General features: G+C 38.7%; 1 protein-coding gene across 5 annotated transcripts in view; it reads left to right on the plus strand.

The window, feature by feature from the left end:
* The window catches only part of TTC8 (tetratricopeptide repeat domain 8), a 59,914-nt gene that overhangs the window by 26,870 nt on the left and 18,159 nt on the right, over window positions 1-14,885 (plus strand). For 4 of the 5 annotated variants that reach the window (XM_019461983.2, XM_019461985.2, XM_019461986.2 and 1 more), the window contains 3 exons: window positions 2,830-2,915; window positions 7,145-7,232; window positions 9,591-9,701. The exons of the other annotated variant lie outside the window; for it this stretch is intronic. In XM_019461983.2, coding sequence (XP_019317528.2) covers window positions 2,830-2,915; window positions 7,145-7,232; window positions 9,591-9,701 — 285 coding nt within the window. The remainder of the gene's footprint in view (window positions 1-2,829; window positions 2,916-7,144; window positions 7,233-9,590; window positions 9,702-14,885) is intronic. 5 annotated transcript variants of the gene reach the window in all.

A 14,885-nucleotide genomic window follows, 5' to 3' on the forward strand; every position in this document is an offset into this window, starting at 1 on the left:
GAAGTGGTACTTAAGAAAGAATGAAATTGATCTTCCCATGGAAAACTATATTTGTGTCTTTCCGTTCTTAATGCTTTTTCCATTTGTGGGGGCAGTGTTGACAAAACTTAAGTGCCATGTGGGTGGTTGATCCTGTGTTTATCTGCAGACAAATATGGAGGATACTGGAGGTAAATATAGAGAATGTTATGAAGTAATAGCTAAATGATAAGAAGAAGTAAAGCTGACTTATAGAAAACCGTATTTCTGCCTCTGAGTTCTTAATAACTCCCTTCCCTCCTCGCTTGTGCCTTTTGGGGTGATATTGGCAGTATTGGCAAAATTAAAGTGGCATGTGGGTTGATTCTGGAATCTTTATTTCCGTATGCTCTTTAATTTCATCATCCTGAAGTTGTTGCAACAATAACAATAGCTAAAGGATGACTGGTTTAAAAAATATTAATGGTTGGAGCACTGTCACTTAGAAATAAACTGGACGGGACACCTTGGGGGGCTTAGTTAGGTGTCCAACTCTGGATTTTGTCTCAGGTCATGATCTCACGGTTGTGGGATCAAGCCCTGCCTCTGTGCTGACAGTGCAGAGCCTGCTTGGGATCCTCCCTCTCTCCCTTTACCCTACTCTCTCTCTCTCTCAAAATAAATAAACATTAAAAAAAAAAAAAAGAAATACACTGCGATGCTCGGTTGGGTGTATTCACAAACATTATGTAGCCTAGATCTGCCAAGGTCCCCTCTCCTGTGGACTTTTATAAACTTATGGCTTTTATATGACATTCTAGGCCTTTATGAATATCTGGATATTAGATTGATTTTTCAAAGATTCTTAAATGTTACATAGTCATTTATTTTGAAAAATTGAGAAAGACTTTAAAGAAATAAAGATCTGTCATCACTTTAACATTTTAAAATGTTAGTTTCTTTTAATTATAAATCTTACTACTATGAGTTTTGTTTGGCTCTTAAGTTATTTTCAGTATAAGTCAGAAATAAGGAATAGAATTAATTCAATCAACACATCATCCTTGAGTGCCTCTTAACAGCATAGCAACATATCAGAACCACAGAGATGTGTAAGAAGGGGTGCCTGTTCTCAGGGAACTTAAAGCCCATTTGAAATAGTCATAAATAGTTTTGTCTAGTGCAGCCTCAGTGTTCATTTGAGGAATGATCATTACAATGTATTTTTTTACATTTTTATTCCATATCAATAAGTCATATTAATTTCCTTAATCGGTTGAGAACAAACACAGAGGTCTTACATAGGAAAACTTGTTTTAGGACCATAAACAAAATCAGCAGTCTGTAACAAGCACTAAATCTAACCTTGAGAAATTAGAATATGTAGCAAATTGAGAAAGACATATTTTTCTGAAAAAATAGAAGGTCTTTTATAGTAAACATGAGAGTGTATATGATCTATCTGCTGGAAAAGTTCTTTATACAGATTAAGTTAAAATTAACATGTTCAGATATTTACAATGCAGTCCTGAATGGAGCTGATTGAAAATATGTTTTTCAAGTATTTTGGGAGATAACCTAACTGAAGTTATAATTTTTCCCCAGTTTTTGCTTCTACTTTTATTTCTGGCTTGGAGGAAAAAAGAAAAATAAGCATACGAGAGTAGCCTGTGGCTTGTTTTGAATTCACATAGCTTTCAAATAGAGGTGTTGATTTTCAGGTGCATTAGAACCTCAGCATGGTGACACTGTTCCTTTATAAAGAGTATGCGTCTTTAGAAGTCTCCCCTGGAGTAAGGGAAGATGAGGAAACACAAGGAAAAGTTATTAATTCTGTGGTGGGACATCAAAGGAACTCATCTGGCTTGCATTTCAGCAATGAGTTCACATTAAGACATGGACAGTAATATGGGATATATTCTGAGATCACAGAACTGAAAATCTGAGAGATACTTTAACTGTTGGATATAATGATTATACTAACACTGGCTAAAGAGTAAGAGTTTTCCAATCTTGAGAGAAAGACTTGTATCATAAAACGTGAGAATTCTCTTTTAACTAATAACTTGAGTTTTTATTCACTAGATCTTTACATGAGCTTCAAATTTGTGGAAAGATTGATTTGCTTTCCTTTTTGTCCAAATGGTTTCTACTTCTGTATAAAATCTGAATTCCTATTTAGTCATCTATAAACACTGGAAGGAACAAACTAGAAGATGTTGGAGAGAAAGGGATAAACCCATGTAAAATATGCAAGCATCTCAGATCTTTTTCAGTCTGCAGCAAAGGCAGGTCTGACCCTCAGCATCACTGGACGTGAGGCGGGGTCAGGATGATGGAACAATGGTGGTTGAAGACAGCAGATACCCAAGTGCCCTTGTCCTTTGACTCTTCTTCACGATCCTGTTTTCCAGGCCTTCTTCTGTCTGCTTACTTGACCTTTTTCTATTTCTCTACATCTGTCTGTAAAGTGGGGCCTGAAGTTGGACCTGGCTGACACACCAGAGACTTGACCACCACTGACTTTACAGGGATCATTGGATGGTAGATAAAGGGTGGGGGAGGGTACAACTTGGGGGATTTTTAAATATCCATTTTAAGCCTTGTATATTAGCATTGTATTCTAACATATTGTCCATCTGCTTTTCTTTGATCAGTTTTTACTATTCATCTGCTGTCAGCCCTCTGGTCTGGAACTGATTATTTAGGGAAAATTGGTGGAGCCATCTGGAAACATGAACAACTTGAGTTTCTGTCTGATTTCTAATGCATGTTTTGATTGATGCTAATTACACGGTTCATTTCATTATTTATTGTTTCTGTTTATTGTTAGAAAAGAAAATCCTAATCTAAAATGAGTTGTTTTCAAAGGCTTTGGACTTGGCTGCCCTCTCCACAGAGTACTCTCAGTACAAGGACTGGTGGTGGAAAGTGCAGATTGGAAAGTGTTACTACAGGTAAAATTTTGATGATTTGTGAAGGCCTTAGATGTAGTGACATATTTTAGAGTTTCAACTCTGATCATTATTTTTCTGGGTGGATTTCCTCAGGAAGAAATAAGAACTGGGCCTTTGACTTACCTGAGAAAGCACTTCCTGAACAATCACATGGTAACACCAAGAACTGTTACCTTTAGAATAATAAAATTGTAGGGGCGCCTGGGTGGCTCAGTCGGTTGAGCCTCCGACTTCGGCTCAGGTCATGATCTCACGGCTCGTGGGTTCAAGCCCTGTTTTGGGCTCTATGTTGACAGCTCAGAGCCTGGAACCTGCTTCGGATTCTGTGTCTCCCTCTCTCTCTGCCCTTCCCCTGCTTGCATTGGGTCTCTGTCTCTCTCAAAAATAAACAAACATTAAAAAAAAATTTAGAATAGTAAAATTGTAGTGCCGGGCCAGGGAAACTGTGAGACCATCAGATACAACAGCACTTTTTAAATGAGGAGGCTGAGGCCAGAGAGAGCCTGTGATTTGCATCAGGAACTAGTTAGTACGAGACCAGTCAGTAACGGAGCAGTTAGAGCTGAGGCTGTTGATTCCCATTCTTCTCCTCTTGCTCTCAAGTCTTTTTATTTCCCCCAATGCCTCACATCTGTAGTGTGCTTTACAGTTGGGAGATAGTTTGTCCATTTGTTACTTTACCTTAAACCTCACAGCACCTGGAGGTAGTTGCAATTATTAGCCCTTTGTCCAGATGGGAAAAATTGAGCCTCAGAAAAAGTGACTTGTCCAGATTCACACAGCTAGTAAGTGGCAGGACAAGAATTAGAGCTCAGTTTTCTGAGGCCAGTTCTCTTACTATTTGCACAATTCCATGGTGTTTCTCTAGGATCTGAATAATCTTCCATTAATTCACTTAATGTTTAAACATGTTTTTAAGCAAATTAACTGCGAGGTCAGAAAAGTTGTAATTAGTTTTATGAATACTGTACAGCAACTAGTAAATGATCTAAAACTTGTTGCCTAGAATTGAAGTGCATTTGAAGCATTTGAAAAATAGAGACAAACGGGCAATTGTATTTTATAAAGATAAATATGCCTTTCATTATTCAAAACCAGGTTACTCTGAGCATCCTTCAGATGAACTTATCAGTCCAACACTGTGAGGAAAAGGAAATATATAAATGGAATAAAAAGAATGCTTATTCTTTTTTGGTTGAAATTAAGACTACTTTCCGCTTAGGTATTTTTACATAGAACTTATGTGTTTTCTCTGCTGTTAGATTGAGGAAGTATTTTCTACTAAAAGGTAATTTTGTAGCATTATACCATTAAATTTTTATGAGTATAATTTCTGAAGGCAAGCTTGAAATCCTGAGCTTCTAAACAAAAGCTTAAGAAATCTTTAATAATTAAAGACAAGCACAATTTGGACTCCTTCTGCCGTCCGTGTAAGATGGCATTTAAATGAGTGCACCTTGCCGTATTAGTCAGAGTTCTTCTCTGTCCCTTAATAACCTCTCATCTTTGTTGTGCCCAGCACTCCTGCATTCACTCACTCACTAAGCTATGTAACGAGCTGCTACTCTGCCAGGTACAAGGGTTACCAATATTTATTAGACAGTCTTTCCTTTAAATGGTTTACAGTCGGGGCACCTGGGTGCCTCAGTCAGTTGAGCATCTGACTTTGGCTCAGGGCATGATCTTGCATTCCGTGGGTTCGAACCCTGCATTGGGCTCTGTGCTGACAGCTCGGAGCCTGGAGCCTGCTTTGGATTCTGTGTCTCTTTCTCTCTCTCTGCCCCTCCCCCCCACACACTCGCTCTCTCAAACATAAACAGAATAAATGATTTAAAAAAAATCATAGGGGATTAGGGGAGGGAGGGCAGAGAGGGGAGGGAAGAGAGGACAGTAAACAATTATAAGCCTAGCTCCCACCATAATAGAAGCAAGCCCAGAAAAAGAGCTCCCAAGTTGGACTGGAGAGGTCAAGGGTGGATTACCAGAGGATGTAGCCCCAAATTTTGCTCTGATCAGTAAATTCTGCCAATTCTTTGTCTACAGGTAGCTCTCACAGCTGTTCCCTTACTACCCATTCTCATACCAGTGCCTGAATTCTGGCCTTTCGCTTTGTTTGAATTGTTCCATTGGCTTCTAATCTGGATTCTCTGCCCCCATTTTCTTGCTCCATCAGCCCTTCTTAGAAACGACCGTCAGAACAGTGTTGTGAAAAAAACAGCTCTGGTTGGATTCTTCGGTTAATCTCCCCTACCTGGAGGATGAAATCTGGATTTTAAATGGGGCACGCCTGATCTTGTCCAGTCCACACGCTTGCCCATCTGTCTCTCTTCCCCCATTACTTATTGTGTCCTTCCTTCCGGTTGCACCCTACCTACCTCCCTAGACAACCCAGCGTTCCCCTACAGAGCTGTGCACTGTGCTCTCTGTGTGCCTGTGCTGACAGTTTAGTTTGTTTCCAGCAGAGATGTTACCCAACCCCCATCCCACCCTCTCTAGCCTTCAAAGGCTTGCCTGTCTCTTCCTCCCTGAATCTATCTTGGTTCACTCCTCCTCTGTGCTCTCAAAACACTTTTTTTTCTCTTATTGGCCATAATATGATTCCTTTTATTTGTGAATGTTTTGTTTCATGCTTATTTGTGCCTTTAGGACATTGTTGCGATCTTCTCTTTTGTGTTATGAAATGTGCATGCAGTTGGTGCTTGACAGTATTTATTAAATTAAATTGGAGAGAAAAGCTAAGCAGTTGGTGGGGTTATCTCTGGACTTTGACTCTCTGATATTGGCCGATTTTCCTGAACCTGATATTTTCATTATTCCTAGTCTTTCTTTATACATGGCCCAGTTAATTTCCTTTGCACAAGAACCCATGTGGTTATTCCTTTTTGATAGTACTAGAAGTTCTCTCTTGAGGGTGTGGTAATAAAAAAATGTGTATGATCCATCCTTCCTTTCTTTGGTTTCCAGGGGAGTTAAATGGCTCTGATTGCTTTTTTGTTTTTTAACTTGTTTATCGTTCCATCACCATTGTTTGAAAAAAATCTGTTTTCTCATTCTTGTTTTGCATGTGTTTTATAGGATTACATTGTAATCCCTTTTAAATCATTTTTGGGAAGAGACATCATATTAGATAAAAATATCCAGACTCTCGTGGATAATTAAGTGTTCACAGAATTCAGTGGCTGAACTTTAGCCATATGCTTGAGACTTGAATGTTCAGTCGAAGCTGTGTAGAGAGCTATGCCGTTTTTCAGAACTTTAGAGTTCTTTGGTAACATTTTATGAATACTCTTGTAAAAGTTATATGGGGGCTTCTGCCGTTTAACACATTCTCTCTAATTTTAGGGCAGTGTTTGCGGGGGGACGTTGCTTTTAACCCCATTAATCTTATATCTTCCAACAGCTGTTAGGATACAGCTGTTTCATTCACTATGAACGGAAGTAGACTGAGGGAACATACTGTGTATTGTTCCAACTTTCACAAAGTAAAAGCATCGTAAGGTGCCCAAGTAGCTCTTGGCTGGCGAGCAATGAGAAAGCCCGACAGATCTAGGACAGGCTCAAGTATGCTTTCACGATTGAGTTAGTGGTAATAGAACGTTCCCTGGGCTGATATCAGGACGGCTTCAGTGAGACAAGGAACAGATCTCAGATTTGTAGACTAGGACAATCTGTATTGGATACGAAAACAAAAAAGGAGAAGAAAATGTTTCTAGAATCACAACGTGGTATACCTGTTTCCCTCAAGTAGCAATTACTACTTACATCAAAACTGTTTAAGAATGGCTTTAAAAATGGGCCTTTGTCCCAGAGCAGGTAATATTTTCATAGAAATGCCATCAAGTTCTTCTAATAAAATGGAGACCTTAAGCACTTATTCAGGTCACTTGCCATATGTCCAGCTGATCATAAGCTCTTTGGGTGGTAAACTGGTATGACCTGGCTCACTGGCAGCTGTTAGCCCTGCTGTCCAGACAGACTTTCTACACACCGTTTGAGGGTTGCTTGAGGGTTGCATGGACCGTGAACATGGGAAATAGGCAACTTTTTGCTAAACTGTATAAACATAATGCTAATATTAATTTATATGTGTGTTTGACATTACCTTCTTTAGTACACACTTACTCTTCCAGATAGAAATGTAACTTGTCTCTATTCATATCCTCAGTGTGTGAATAAGTGCTAGAGTATTTTTAAGTTGAATGTCTAATTTTTTAAATGACTGTTCTTAGGTTAGGAATGTATCGTGAAGCAGAAAAACAGTTTAAATCAGCCCTGAAGCAGCAGGAAATGGTAGATACATTTCTCTACTTGGCAAAAGTAAGTATTCTTAAACCGGAGTGAAATCTGTCTTCTCAAAATAAAGGTTCAAATTCTGGCCAGTATACACGGAGAGTTGCCAGTTTCTTCAGGAATATTTGGCAAGTTAATGTGCTCAGACATATTTTTCTTTATAGCAAGTGGAAAAGTGAGAACATATGGAGGCTAACGGTCTCAGGAGAAATTGATTGCCATGAAAAATAAGAAAACCCCTTTGAAAGATTGCCCATCAGAGTAGAAGAAGCTGCCGTAGGCTTGTTACCACCCTCCTGGGTAACAGGCCCCAGAGAGGCCATAGTTCCTACAACCTGCCAGACTCCCACCTCAGCACACGGTAGAGAACGGGGACTGTTTTTACGTAGGTCCTTCATTTCCTGGCTTGGCCATAACAACAAAGATTTCCCCTTTATTGAACACCTATTCAGTACAAGGTATTATATCAGGTCTGTTCCACACACAGTTTAATGTAAGACTCATAGCAACCCTGCAAGGTAGGTTTCACATTTCCATTGTACTTTTATGGCCACAGAGACTTAAAGAAGCTCCAGTAGGGTTTTCAGGGTCACTTGGCTGTTTAGAGCCAGCACTGAAACGCAGGTCTTCCTACTCACTGTCCCCTGCTGCCCCCCACAGCCACAAAAGAGGTGAAGGGCCACTTAGAATTTTCAGTCCTGGGAGAAAAGTTACATCTTGGCCCCTCACCAGGGCTTCTAGAAACATTTGATGAAGTGGCAGTTAGGGCATCATCTTACTGTATCTTGAAGAATTTTTTTAAAATTAAAAAGTGCCGGGGCTCCTGGGTGGTTCAGTTGGTGAAGCGTCTGCCTTCGGCTCAGGCCATGTTCTATCTCATAGTTTGTGGGTTCGAGCCCTGCATCTGACTCTCTCTGTCAGTGCGGAGCCTGCCTCAGATCCTCTGTCCTCCCCTCTCTCTGCCCCTCCCCTGCTCTCTCAAAACAAAACAAAACAAAAACAAAAAACACTTTAAAATGAAAAAGTGTGGTAAAGGAGGTTGAAAAGAAGAGATATAAAAGGAAGAACTACTTCCTAAATACGGTTTTAAGAATTTGTATACTAAAAGGACACAATGAAAGTTACATCATATAATCTTACGGTGCCAAATAATCTCGATATATTTACTGTAGTTTTCAGAGATGTTTGAAACTAAGTCCACCTTCGGTACATTACATATTAAAATTCTTAAGGAAGCTTCTAAGCATCACAGTAGACTTTTAAACTTTTCTGACACCTTGAAATGAAAACTTAAGTCACGCTATTTGTCATTTTCTTAACTGATAATCACTTGCCTGGTGGTTAAAAAAAATATGCTTTTTAACTATTGTTAAGTACATGGTTTGACATATTTTTCCATAAATTGATTTGCTTAAATCTATTGTTGCCTTCATGACTGTATAAAAGTAAAATTTTCTTATTTTCTTTAATATATAAAAGAGTAATTGCTAGGTAATAAACAGCAATCTGATTTAGGAACAGTATTATTTCTGCAAATATTAGATTGTTAATTTAAAAAATTATCAAACATTTTGTATTACTTAGTATATTAAATTATTTATTTTATTTAAAAAAGCAGTTCAGTAGTGTATGAAGTAAATATTGAAAATTTTTCATCCATACCTCTCCTTTTAATCTCATACGTAAGCATTAGACACTATACACAGTTTTCCCATGAAGACCTTCTTCAAAACACAATTTGGAAAGAAACAGAGGATCCAAGATCATGAAGAAAAAATGTCATAATCTTATGTTTCCATCCCTAAAACTATAATTCTCTACTTTAGAAATTTCTATGAAGTGTGTGGTTTATCCACGCTACTGTTCTAATTGCTAATTAAGTGGAAGCCATCGAGTGATGACTTTCTCAACTCCCTGACGCCATTCTTCACAAGTCTGTTTGTCCTCTATTTCTGGAGGCCCCTTTTGAAAACCAGCTTCTCCACAGAGTCTCTGCTGCTGCTCTCTTGCAGACCTTATTGTTCCTTGGGTCCTTCCTCTTTCTTCGTCTTCAACTTCGGTCTCGAATTTGGTTCCTTAGTGCCCGCTTATAGACATACTTGTATCTGTCCTATCCGAAACAGATTTTCCCTTGTTCCTTTCTTGCTGAGTTACTGCTCAGTCTCTGTGGCAATACAAGCCCACAATGAGCATTTGTTGAAGGGATAAATGAATAAATGCTTCAGATACAACACGTGAAGGTAAAACTATAACATCACTATTGGACATTAACTTCTTACTGTAACATCTAGGAGATCATGTGTCACTAAGCAGTAATTATAAACTTGTAACAAATACTGTTATTTTAAGTGCGAGTACTTTTATTGAAATGTATCTTGGTTTTAGGTTTACGTCTCATTGGATCAGCCAGTGACAGCTTTAAATCTTTTCAAACAAGGCTTAGATAAGTTTCCAGGAGAAGTAACCCTACTTTGTGGAATTGCCAGGATCTATGAGGTAAGGCTTATTCAAAAAGTTGGTGTATGGGGCGCCTGGGTGGCTCAGTCGGTTAAACGTCCGACTTCAGCTCAGGTCACGATCTCGCAGTCCGTGAGCTTGAGCCCCGCATCAGGCTCTGGGCTGATGGCTCAGAGCCTGGAGCCTGCTTCGGATTCTGTGTCTCCCTCTCTCTCTGCCCCTCCCCCATTCATGCTCTGTCTCTCTCTGTCTCAAAAATAAATAAATGTTAAAAAAAAAATTAAAAACAAAACAAAAACAAAAACAAAAAGTTGGTGTAAAATTGAAGTTAAACGCTACTTAAGAAGCTCATAGGCCCTTGGGGTCCTAGGAAGGAGAACAGTTTATAAAATTATGATCACTGGCTGTGGTTTACTAACAGAGTCAGAGTTTTAGTGTATGTGTTTAGTCAACTAAGTTTTTCTTATGAAGTATTTAAAACATACAAAAGACTATAAAGTGTGGTAGGAAGTAGGGGTTTAAATGAGTTTCCCCCTATAGATAGCTTTTTGTACAGCACATCTTTTGATCCTTCTCCAAAGTCTGTAATGTCAAATTATCAACTTTTTTTCTATACATGGTAGGTATGTTTCAGGGGCTGTCTATTCTATTCTATTCTATTCTATTCTATTCTATTCTATTCTATTCTATTCTATTCTGTTGGTCTGTTTGTCTATCCTTGTACCAATATTATACCACCTATGTATTGAAGCCTCAAATACCATTTGGCACAGCTCTGTGTTCATCTTTATCAGGAATGTTTTGTCCATTTTGGACTTTTGCTTATTCTTACAAATTTTGGAATCATGTTGTCAGATTCCATGGAAAGCCCCACTGAGATACCTTCATGTTGCCTAATTACTGTAGCTTTACAATAATTCCTCTACCAAGTTGGACAAATTCTACCACCTGTTCTTCTTCACAGATGGTTATTTTTGATCCTTTGTTTTTCCATGTTGATTTTAGGATTGACTTATTGAGAACCACCAATAATCAAAATAACTCCTGCAGGCATACTGATTGGAATTTCATTGAATATATGAATGATGGGGTGGGTGGGCTGCCTTTCTTCCCACTCTCCATCATGTATAATTCTCCATTTATTTAGGTCTTGTTTTGTGCTTCAGTGAATATTTTGTAATTCTCTCCAGGAAGATGTTATTTTGGTGGTTCCCAAAACCACCCTGAGGTTCAGTGCTTTATTAGAAGGACTCAGGATTCAGCATTCAGTGGCACTCACAGCTAAGACTTATTATACCAAAAGGCTATGAAGCAAACTCAGTAAAAGGAAAAGGCACACAGGTCAAAGTTCAGAGGAAATCAGGCACACAAGTTACTAGGAGTCTTCCACCAGTGGAGTCACACAGGACACATTTAATTCTTCTAGTAACAAAGTGACAACATGTATGAAGCATTGTCTATCAGAGACTTGATACTCAATGTTATTACTGGGGGTTGGTCATATGGGCACCTTCTGCCCACCATGTACCAAAATCCCAGACTCCAAGAAATAAAGCAGGTATTCACACACCACATCAGATTTATGCACCACATTGTTTACACAGATAGTTTAGGTGTGTGAGCCCCTCTTATCATTTGAGGGAAGTTTTATATCAATATAAGAAACCCTCCAAGTTCTCAGGTGCCAGCCAAGGGCCAACCGTATAAGCAGGCCTTTTTTTTTTTTTTTTTTAATTGTTTAATTTACATCTAAGTTAGTTAGCATATGGTGCAACAATGATTTCAGGAGTAGATTCCTTAATGCCCCTTACCCATTTAGACCATCTCCCCTCCCACAACCCCTCCAGCAACCCTCTGTTTATTCTCTATATTTAGGAGTCTTTTATGTTTTGTCCCCCTCCCTGTTTTTATATTATTTTTGCTTCCCTTCCCTTGTGTTCATCTGTTTGGTATCTTAAAGTCCTCATATGAGTGAAGTCATATGATAGTTGTCTTTCTCTGACTAATTTTGCTTAGCATAATACCCTCTAGTTTCATCCACATAGTTGCAAATGGCAAGATTTCATTCTTTTTGATTGCTGAGTAATACTCCATTGTGTTTGTGTGTGTGTGTGTGTGTGTGTGTGTGTGTGTGTATACACACCACATTTGGGCTCTTTCCATACTTTGACTGTTGTCGATAGTGCTACTGTAAACATTGGGGTGCATGTGCTCCTTTGAAACAGCATACCTGTATCCCTTGGGTAAATACCTAGTTGTGCAGTTGCTGGGTCATATCCATTTTTAATTTTTTGAAGAACCTCCATACTGTTTTCCAGAGTGGCTGCACCAGTTTACATTCCCACCAGCAGTGCAAAAAGGTTCCTCTTTCTCTGCATCCTCGCTAACATCTGTTGTTGCCTGAGTTGTTAATTTTAGCCATTCTGACAGGTGTGAGGTGGTATCTCATTGTGGTTTTGATTTGCATTTCCCTGATGATGAGTGATGCAGAGGATTTTTTCCATGTGCCTGTTTGCCATCTGGATATCTTCTTTGGAGAAGTGTGTGTTCATGTCTTTTGCCCATTTCTTCACTGGATTATTTGTTTTTTTGGGTGTTGAGTTTGATTAAGTTCTTTACAACAAGCAGGCCTAAGAATAGCAGTTTCAGACCTATTATGCTCTTTCCTGCATAGATCTATTCCTAAATATAACTGTGGATGGAATCCTTTTCTTTTTTTCTTTCTTTTTTTTTTTTTTTGTTATTTTCTATTTGACTATTTCTGGTGAGTAGGAATACATTAATTTTTTAAAGTTGATTTGACACTAGAAAACAGGCCTAATACCTTTTTTAAATTTTAATAGCTTACCCATAGATTCTCTTAGATTTTCTAAATAAATAAAATAGTCATCATCTGCAAACACAGTTTCATCTCTTCACATCAATTATTTTGCCACTTAAAATTTTTTTTACTGTTTAGTACTTCCAGTACAATACTGACAAGAAGCATCTCTGTTCTCTCTTAAATTACTTGAAATGCTGGGACAATATTTTAAAATTATTTTGTTAGGAAAAGAGTGGGAGCTATTAATAGTTGCTGTATCTGAGTAGTAGTATGTGAATGATTTTTATTGTCTTTTTCATACTTTTTGTATTTTCCAGATGTTCTGTCATGAACATGCATTACTTTTAAAATTAAAAACAAATATCCTGGGGCATCTGGGTGGCCTAGTCGGTTAAGTGTCTGACTCTTGATTTCGGCTTAGGTCACGATCTCATGGTTCTTGAGATCAAGCCCCGCATCAGGTTCTGGGCTGATAGTGCAGAGCCTGCTTGGGATTCTCTTGGCTCTCCTCTCTCTGCCCCTCCCCCACACTCTTTCAAAATAAATAAATGAACATTTAAAAAATAAAAACAATTTTATTAAAAAAATTTTTTTTCAACGTTTACTTTTGAGAAACAGAGCCAAGGGAGGGGCAGAGACAGAGGGAGACACAGCATCCAAAGCAGGCTCCGGGCTCTGAGCTCTCAGCACAGAGTCTGACGCTGAGCTCGAACTCACAAACTGTGCAATCATGACCTGAAGTTGGACACTTTAACCAACTGTCACCCGGGCACCCCACAAATTTTATTTTTAAATTGTCTCAAAATATTGTTTCCCCTTTTGAGATGTAAATTTGATAAACACATAAGTAGGTGGCTTTGGTGATTCAATAAAAATGAAATACTGTGTTAGTATCTCTGTATCTTTACTTGTGTAACCCTAAGTTGAACATGAACAAACTTTTGACCAAGAAGCTCAAGAAATGAAAGAGAATCAATTTTTGAGAGCAGTGGTATTCACGCATAGTGGGGACTGCCTCAATACAGTCGGAGCTCTCTGACCTTTAAGATCTGCCTTCTGCATATTTCAGTCCTTCTGCCCTTCTTAGGCAGGAGGTGCTGGCAGAAACAGCTAGACATACTATGGAATCTTTGACGCGTGTTTGCCGGTTGAAAGAATTCCTTCCGAGCCTCTGTTATAGTCACTGTTGCTATGGCTGGGACAGAGAATAGACCCTTTAATTAGCTCCCTTCATCCTTTCCAGCTCTGGGTCCAGCCAGGAGTTGGAGGGCCATATCCTTTCCTAAGTGTACAGGAAAAAGTTTGGGGAGGAAAGTGGAATTGGAGTTGGCACTCGAAGTGGAGAAGAAAGCATCCAAATCGTGGGGACGATCTGTCATCCGCAGGAAGCATGATCAGAGACTATGCGCAAACTTAAAATAGTCAGATGCAGTATTTCCCCTGGAATCTAACAGTTAATTTCCCTGGTGCCAAAGTTTACCATATAAAGACAGATTTCCATTGTATTCTTTTTCTCTTTATGTGACTGTAGATTCAGAGTTAATAAGTAAAGTTTGTTCCTTAGCACTGCAGCCTACATTACATACACCTTAGGGATTTTTGTATGTACATCAGGCTTTTCTCTGGAGGGATCCTCTTCCATCATGTTCTTTTTATCTCTTTCATTTTGATCCTGTGTCTTTCCAGTGTTTCCTATTTAAAAATGAACATGTTTATTGTTCATTGCTTATTTTGAGCAGAAAACTTGTTTAAAATAATGTATTCTTGCTAAATTTATTTGGCTGTGGTTTTAATTATTCTCAAGGAATTCTGTTTATCCACTTAACAGGCAGGTCTCTAATTTGAACTGTTCTTTGTTAAAGATGTTTGAAATTAGAAATGTTACTCTAGCAAATATTATTCTAGTGGTTTTTGAGGTTCACTATGTTGAAAAACTGACTTTAGGAGAGGTTGAGCAGGACGGCCCACCTTCTGCCTCCTGAATCAGATGCCCTGAAAGGCGGGACTCAGGCATTTGTATGTTTGAGCTCACTGATGTAGAAACGGAGTTTGAGAATCACTGCAACATTCACCTCCTTAAGTTATTAGCGACTTTATTTTAAATAACTAAAATCGAATTATAGTTCGTATTTTATAAATTAGTTCCAAAACAACCCCGATAAACATCACTTAAATGATACCATGGCTATTCATAGACTTGAAGTGACATTTACATATTTGAAAATATTTTTTTAAATCTACATTAATAAGGGGCACCTGGGTGGCTCAGTCAGTTAAGCATCTGACTTCGGCTCAGGTCATATGTTACAGTTCCTGAATTCGAACCTGAGTTGGGCTCTGTGCTGACAGGTCAGAGCCTGGAGCCTGCTTAGGATTCAGTGTCTCCCTTTCTCTCTGCC

The sequence above is a fragment of the Panthera pardus genome, unplaced genomic scaffold (assembly GCF_024362965.1).
Source record: "Panthera pardus isolate Hobbes unplaced genomic scaffold, ASM2436296v1 HiC_scaffold_24, whole genome shotgun sequence".
Taxonomy (NCBI): Eukaryota; Metazoa; Chordata; class Mammalia; order Carnivora; family Felidae; genus Panthera; species Panthera pardus.